The sequence below is a fragment of the Pristiophorus japonicus genome, chromosome 3 (assembly GCF_044704955.1).
Source record: "Pristiophorus japonicus isolate sPriJap1 chromosome 3, sPriJap1.hap1, whole genome shotgun sequence".
In the NCBI taxonomy this organism is placed as follows: Eukaryota; Metazoa; Chordata; class Chondrichthyes; family Pristiophoridae; genus Pristiophorus; species Pristiophorus japonicus.
Window position 1 is genome coordinate 144,012,442 of NC_091979.1, and position 8,355 is coordinate 144,020,796.

The 8,355-nt window shown below is 44.6% G+C and overlaps 1 protein-coding gene across 5 annotated transcripts in view; it reads right to left on the reverse strand.

Moving 5' to 3' along the window:
* The window catches only part of LOC139259926 (signal transducer and activator of transcription 1-alpha/beta-like), an 82,151-nt gene extending 74,353 nt beyond the window's left edge, over positions 1–7,798 (reverse strand). For 2 of the 5 annotated variants that reach the window (XM_070875881.1, XM_070875878.1), the window contains exons 1-2: positions 7,649–7,798; positions 104–232 (exon numbers count right to left, since the gene is read on the reverse strand). In XM_070875881.1, the coding sequence (XP_070731982.1) occupies positions 104–231 (128 nt within the window). In that variant the 5' untranslated portion in view covers position 232; positions 7,649–7,798. Of the gene's footprint in view, positions 1–103; positions 233–6,317; positions 6,491–7,648 lie in introns of those variants that run through there. The other 3 variants (XM_070875883.1, XM_070875882.1, XM_070875879.1) reach the window with 2 other exon arrangements.
* Between the last annotated feature and the right edge of the window lie 557 nt (positions 7,799–8,355).

The window sequence follows — 8,355 nt, forward strand, 5'->3', positions numbered from 1 at the left end:
TTTCCTATCGTTCATTTGCGCTATTGCCAAAGATCAATTTCACCCCCCACCCCTGCGATCTTCGTGTCAATGTTAGTTTTTTGATTTGAAATCAAAGGATTACCAGTCTTTAGTCTCCAGCCACTGTCCAAGGTACTGCCTGATCTCCATTGGAAAGTTGTCATCGTAGAGCTGATCAACTTGCTCCAGAAATTTGGAGTCTAACTGTTGCAGCTGGTACCACTGAGACATTCTGCAAAGAAATTGCACATACTTTTTAATCAAAGAGTCACTTTCACCTATAATAAATTCAAGCAAATATATGTACAATAATGATTTGGAATATTTTACAATAATAACTACACCTTAACTTCAAAGTAAGAAATATCCCTCTTATGGCGTCGCCCCTTCCTATCTGTGGGGTCAAGTTTCAGCTCGAGTTGCTCCTATTTTTTTGGAGCAACTAGTTTAGAATGGAGTATCTTAGAAATTGCAATTCTCGGCCTTTAGTTTGCTCCAGTTCTAGTGAGTTTGAACAATTTCATTTTAGAAAAGATTTTTTTTCAAAAGGGGGCGTGCCCAGCCACTTATGCCTGTTTTGCAAGTTTAGGCAGCAAAAACTTACTCCAAACTAATTAGAATGGAGTAAGTGTAGATTTTTGTACGCTCAGAAAAATCTTGCCTACACTTGGAAATCAGGCGTAGGGAACGAAAGATGGAGGAGAGGGAGGGGGTTTACAAACATTAAACACTTCACTTTTACAAATAAAGAGCCATCATCAATAATAAATTAATAAACCAATAAATCAATCCAAATAAATTAATAAAAAATTACCAAAACAATTCAAAATCACTCAATAAATGTTTGTTTATTTCTACTCACCTACTGCAGCACCAGGGAGGAGGGGGGGGAGAAAGAGAAGATGATGATGGGGGGGGGGGGAGAAAGAAGAGGAGAAAAGATGGGGGGGGGGGGGGGAAAAGGAGAAGAGAAGATGGGGGGGGGGGGGGAAGGAGAAGAGGGGGGGGAGGAGAAGAGAAGAAATGATGTGGGGGGGGGGAAAAAGAGAGAAGACAACCAAGAAGAAGCCGGGCCCCACCGAGGACTTCGGACGGGGCCCGCAAGCAGCTGATGCCGGGCTACCGACGTCTCTTCGGGCGGGGCCCATCCCAGCGAGAGGTCGGGCAGGCCCCGCCGCTGAGGTAAGATGCGCAGGCTACTCGGCTGAGGATAGGGTCGTCGTCCTGGAGACAGGATGCCGGCAGCTACTGCGCATGTGCGCAGCTGCCGGCACTGTTTTCGCCGCAGGGCTGTAGCTCCACCCCCAGCAGCTCCTGCTGCGCAGCGCCGAGGTGGAATTGGGCCTACAGCTATCTGAGAATCGCGAGGTAAGTATTCGGCGCAATTTTTGTACTATAAATTAGGCGGGCCTCGCCGATGTGCACCGTTCTAGCGGGCGGCCGAAACTTGACCCTTGTGTAACCTCCTCCAGCCCTACAACACAGATCTTTGTACTCCTCCAATTCTGGCCTCTTGTGTATCTCCAATTTTAATCATTCCACCATTGGTGGTCATGTTTTTAATGGCCTTGACTCTAAACTCTGGAGTCCCCTCCCTAAATCTCTCCACCTCTCTCTCCTCCTTTAAGATGCTCCTTAAAACCTACCTACATTTGTCCTAATATCTCTATGTGTGGCTCGGTGTTAAATTCTGTTTGATAACATTCCTGTGAAGCACCTTGGGACATTTTACTACATTAAAAAAGGTGCTATATAAATCCAAGTTGTGGTTATAAATGGAACATTTTCCCGTTCTGGATATAGTCACCTACTTGGCTAGTAAACAACAAATCAGAGTGCTAACTAATAGTGGTAATTAAATACATTTGCTATCTCTTGCTCAATGTATATTTTTTCATTTTCCTTCAGTCAGAAACATTCAGAGTGGTCTTACAATTTCTGTAATAAAAGTAATATATAAAAGATAATAGATATATAAAAAAAGATAGCTACATCTGGATCTAAACAACATACAATTGAATCCTAAAAAATTGACATGTCAGGTACTGCAATTAAAAAGGAGGGCAGATGTCGGGGTCAGCTGGCTGCATCTCATCTATAGGTTAGAAGGTTGTGGGTTCAAGTCTTGCTTCAGAACTCAAGGAAATAATCCAGGCTGGCATCTCAGTGCATTGCCCAAGATGCATATTTTAGATGAAGCATTAAACCGCAGACCCAACTGCCAGCTTTTTAAGAAATCAATCCCACGTCACTATTTAAAGACGAGCAGGGCATTCTCCACATGTCTGGTCCAGCACTGATCAGATGGTAGAGGGAGCATTCATCTCATTTACTATTTGTAGGACCATGGTCCACATAAATTGACTGCTTCAGTTGCCTACATAAGTGACTGCATTTTAAAAGTAATTCACTGGTTGCAAGTGCTATGTAAATGCAGGCTCTTTCTATCTAACTCACCATAGCTTGGAAACTAATGGGGCAATTTTTTTTGTTGCCATTTTCTAACACCAAATGGGCACAAGGAACAATGCCTGCATACAAAGAGGTCAGTCCGAGGCCCAATCCAAAACTAGGCCTCGAGCCTCAACTGAATAATTGGGGCGAGTTGGCAGCTTGTCCGGTTTGGGCCGTCTGAGGGGTGCGATTACGACCCTCTGGAATGCCATAGAACTGGGAGGAGTACAAGGCAGGAAACCTGTGCTGAGCAGGCCCAGCACCTGCTCCACTCAGTGCAGCTCAATTTCAGGAAGGGCCCTATAGGCATTAAGCCCCTTGCATATGTTAATAAAAAGGATTAATGGCCGTTGTGGTTGGCTGCCAGGGACACCCGAAAAAGGAGGCGGCGAGCATCGCGAGAGGAGCGGCGCAGGAGTACACAGGGCGATGGCAGCTTGGAGCAGCAGCAGTCGGGAGGAGGCTAGCATGTGCAGAGGCTGAAGGTAAAATAAAGAAGTAGAAAGAAATCGAAGGGTGACATCACAGCCAAGCGGGTAAGTGATCAGCTGGTGGATTGGTGAGTATTTAATATATTTTTTCCTTCTTTTATTTCCTCAGTAGGTAACCTTTGACATTGTTGCCAAATTAAGTTAATTTAAGGGTTAAGTCATGGCAGGAGAGACCAGACCCATGTCATGCTCCTCCTGTGCTACGTTGGAACTCAGGGACACTTCCAGTGTACCTGACGACTATGTGTGCGGGAAGTGTGCCCTGCTGCAGCTCCTGACAGACCACTTGGCGGCACTGGATTCATTCTGGAACATCCGTGATGCTGAGGATGTCGTGAACAGCATGTTTAGTGAGTTGGTCACACCGCAGGTAAAGGTTACTCAGGCAGATAAGGAATGGGTGACCATCAGGCAGAGCAGTGGAAGGAAGGTAGTGCAGGGGTCCCCTGCGGTCATCCCCCTCCAAATCACATACACCGTTTTGGCTACTGTTGGGGGCTCATCAGGGGAGGGCAGCAGCCGCCAAGTTGATGGCACAATGGGTGGCTCTGCTGCACAGGAGGGCAGGAAAAAGAGAGGGAGAGCTATAGTAGTAGGGGATACTATTGTAAGGGGAATAGATAGACGATTCTGTGGCCGCAATCAAGACGCCAGGATGGCATGTTGCCTCCCTGGTGCAAGGGTCAAGGATGTCTCGGAGCGGCTGCAGGACATTTTGGAGGGGGAGGGTGAACAGCCAGTTGTCATGGCGCATTTCGTAAAAAAATGGGATGTGGTCCTACAATCTGAATTTGGGCAGCTAGGAGTTAAATTAAAAAGCAGGACCTCAAAGGTAGTAATCTCAGGATTGCTACCAGTGCCACGTGCTACTCAGAGTAGGAATTGCAGGAGAGCCAAGATGAATACGTGGCTTGAGGAGTGGTGCAGGAGGGAGGGATTCAAATTCCTGGGACATTGGAACCGGTTCTGGGGGAGGTGGGACCAGTACAAACCGGACGGTCTGCACCTGGGCAGGACCGGAACCAATGTCCTGGGAGGAGTGTTTGCTAGTGCTGTTGGGGAGGGGTTAAACGAATATGCCAGGCCAGAGGGATGGAAAACTTTGCAGGGAGACAGAGGGAAGTAAAATGGGGTACAGAAGCAAAAGATAGAAAGAAAAGTAAAAGTGGAGGGCAGAGAAACCCAAGGCAAAAATCAAAAAGGGCCACATTACAGCAAAATTCTAAAGGGACAAAGTGTGTTAAACTAATAAGTCTGAAGGCTCTGTGCATCAGTTCGAAGAGTATTCGTACTAAGGTGGACGAATTAACTGTGCAAGCAGCTATTAACGAATATGATATAATTGGGATTACGGAGACATGGCTCCAGGATGACCAAGGCTGGGAACTCAACATCCAGGGGTATTCAACATTCAGGAAGGATAGACAGAAAGGAAAAGGAGGTAGAGTAGCGTTGTTGGTTAAGGAGGAAATTAACGTAATAGTAAGGAAGGACATTAGCTTGGATGATGTGGAATCTGTATGGGTAGAGCTGCGGAATACCAAAGGGCAGAAAATGCTAGTGGGAGTTGTGTACAGACCACCAAACAGTAGTAGAGGTTGCGGACAGCATCAAACAAGAAATTAGGGATGCGTGCAATAAAGGTACAGCAGTTATCATGGGCGACTCTAATCTACATATTGATTGGGCTAACCAAACTGGTGGCAATACGGTGAAGGAGGATTTCCTAGAGTGTAGGCCCTTAACTACCAATAAAAAAACAGTTTAATATAAAAACAGAGAGAAAGCAGAGTTAACATTTCAGGTCAATGATCCTTCGTCAGACCCAAAATGACCCGAACCGAAAAGTTAACTCTACCTTCTGGCAACAGATGTTGCCTGACCCGCTGAGATTTCCAGCATTTTCTGTTTTAATTCCAGATTCCAGCATCCGCAGTATTTTGCTTTTGAATAAAAACAGGTTTAGTGAATTCAAGTTTGCTCTTAAACTTTCAATTTGTTCATGCACAACTTGTCAAAACATTTGGTGATTGCATTCCCAAGTTATGCTGTGGCTTTTGCATGGACGCAAACAACTATATAACTGAACTATTACAAATAAGATTCTTCCAGTCAGCCCAGCATTGCAGATCACATTTGCAAAGAATAACACAAATTTAGCATTCTGAAGACCAGTTTGTTGATTTTACATAGAGCCAATACTTTGCTTGCTACTGTTTATTGAATTGTTACTTCAGTTTCCAGATGATCTCTTTCTACTGAAATCCTCATTAATGTAAAAGTTCTGTTTTTCTCTTTGTTTTTCTCTAAATTGTATATTGGTTGCTCATTAAAGGGATATAAATCATATTGTATAGTTCTATGTAATATATTGTTCTTCACATCAGCATTTTGATTAAATGTACAAATACCATATTATCAATCCATTTATTTCCAATATAGACCATGAGAATATATTTTTCTTAAGAAAAAAACTACTTTAAGTTAATTTGAAAATCTCAGCAGAGGTTGCAACACTTTCAAAATTATAAGTACACACTTCTTGTGATAAGCAGTGCTTACACTACAAAAAGCATCCAACAATCAGGACAGTTTGAATAAATTATAAAAATTTATCAAATATAACACACTGTTGGGGCAACAGAACTCGAGTATCATTGCCCCCCCCACCACCACCCCCAAATAGGCAAGATGATGATCATCGGATAAACCCACCACTCAACTTACTTTGCTTGCGTCATATTCATTCTGGTTTCTCACATTGCCTGACTCAGTGATAGCACCAATCCAGGAGAGAGAGAAAAAGCCAAAGACAGACAGATTTGCATTGTATAGCATCTGTAACAACCATCAGATGTCCCAAAGCACTTTACAGCCAATTAAGTACTTTTTGAAGTGTAGTCACTGTTGTAATGTAGGAAATGCAGCAGCCAATTTTGCTCCCACAAACCACAATGTGATAATAACCAGATAATCTATTCTTGTTATGTTGATTCAAGGATAAATATTGGCCAGGACGCTGGGGATAACTCCCTTGACAGCACTCTTGTCTCCGAGTCAGAAGGTTGTGGGTTCAAATCCCACTCCAGGGATTGAGCACAAAACAAAATCTAGGCTGACACTCCAGTGCAGTGCTGAGGGAGCACTTCACTGTCAGAGGTGCCGTCTTTCGAATGAGACATGAAACCGAGGCCTCGTCTGCTCTCAAGTGGATGCAAAAGATCCCCTGGCACTATTTCGAAGAGGAGCAGGAGAGTTATCCCCGGTATCCTCGCCAATATTTGTCCCTCAATCAACATAATGGCCCTGAAATTCCAGTCGGAGGTTTCTTTCAGACGAACGCCTCTGACCGGAGAATTTTTCCGAAAGTACCTGGTGGTCCCGGAGAAGCATGGAATTGTGTGTGGGGAAGCCTTCTCTTCCTGCGCTGCGAAGCGTGCTCCCTTCCTCCAAGTTCCCACACAGAAGATGCAGGCATGTGTGACTACTCAACGAATCAGGTACAGTATTCTCAATTATTAGTAATGGGAACTCCATATGTAAGAGTTCTCATTGCTATTAATTGGGGGAAAAAAACACAATAACACCAAATAAAATATTTTAAAAACACACCTCACAATTAAAATTAATTGAAATTAAAGTTAATAAATATCTTAGGAGAAAAGAAATGTCTAAGTTTTTAACAAGTTTTTTTAAATTATAGTTTAAAATAAATTTAATGTAGGGGGCAGGGGTTTTAAAAATAACGTGTTTTAAATTTTTTTTTATGTCATTTGCTGGGTAATATATAAGTACTACAATCTTGCCTACGCAAATGTCTTCGTCCCGATATGCAGATGATCTGAAAAGCCGGTTTTCAGCACATGCACATTGTGCGCTGAAAAGCGACGTCGTCCCGGGTCCATACACACTCCGTACGGACCCGGGGAGGCCAGAATTTCTAACCCAATAAAAAAAATAATTATCTGATCATCACATTGCTGGTTGTGAGAGCTTGCTTGTGCGCAAATTGGCTGCTGAGTTTCCCGCATTATAACAGTGACTACACTCCAAAAGTACTTCATTGGCTGTAAAGTGCTTTGAGATGTCCGGTGGTCCTGAAAGGCACTATATTAATCAAAGTCTTTCTTTTACTCTTCTTAAAATAGTGCCATGTCCACCTAAGAGAGTAGATGGGGCCTCGGTTTAATGTCTCATCCAAAAAACAGGACCTCTGACAGTGCAGCACTTCCTCAATACTGCACTGGAGTGTCAGCCTAGATTTTTGTGCTCAAGTCTTTGGAGTAGGACTTGAACCTTTTGGCTCAGAGGCGAAGGACTCAGCTGCCAACTGAGCCATGGCACAAATAAAACTTAGCAGAACACTTCCCCCCCCCCCCCCCACATTAAACCCACTTTTCTCTGTTCAGATCCTGACATACGTACTTGCATTTTTAAATGTTTGTTATTATTTCAGATTTCCAAGTTTTGTGGTCCCCTCCCACTTTTTAATCCCATGATGTCCTTAATACTGCACTGTTTATATAAGAAAGCAATCATTACCGAAACAAAAACAAAAAAATCATGTACTCCCACAAGTTGATTGTGAAAAGCTGGTCCCGAAGGCGAGCCGACTCTCTAAATGACATGCTCTGAGCCAAACGATCGAATTATTAACCATCACTACTGCTACTTTGGCCTGATCGCTCAACACACACACTCACCTCTACTGCAGCGGAGGACACCAGCAGCCCGGACCACACTAATGAGGCAAGTGTCCGATGTCGGTAAAAGAAAAAGTAAAACACCGAGCTGCTCGTCCAGCTGGAGGAATGAAACTCAACTTGCCAGCCACCCGCTTAAAATAAATGCGGAAGAAAGCGACTGGAGACCCCGCCCAGCCACCAAACAACAGCAACGCCCGTCTGATTGACGCTTCATTTAACCAACCGCCAGGCCGGACTCGCAGCAGAACCAATAGGCGCGAAACGGAGGCGGGCCTCCGGCCCGTGGGCGGGGCTAATGGTGCGGCGCGCGGTGACGGCGGCGCTGTGCTCCTGCTGTGGCGGCGCGGGCTCTCCCTCCCGCCGGACGGTGGGAGTACAGAGCGGGCGCGAGACGGAGGGAGGTTGAGGGAAGGGCACCACGTGGTTTCCGAGAATTTACAAAACAAGAACTGAGGCTCGTGCGGCAGGAAAGCGAGAATCGAAAGTAACGCGGCACAGGAGCACAGCAGGCGGGGAGGAGCCAGCTTTGGCCAGTGTCAAACCAATCACCAGCCGCAAAATGCCCGGGGGGGTCAAGTGCATATAGCTTATGCCCCAAAAAAGAATTATCCTTCACCAACAATATTTATTGTGGTGACGACTTCTTCTGTATTTTTTGTGCAGTTTTATTTTTTTCCACCAGATTTTCTGCAAGATGGAATAAA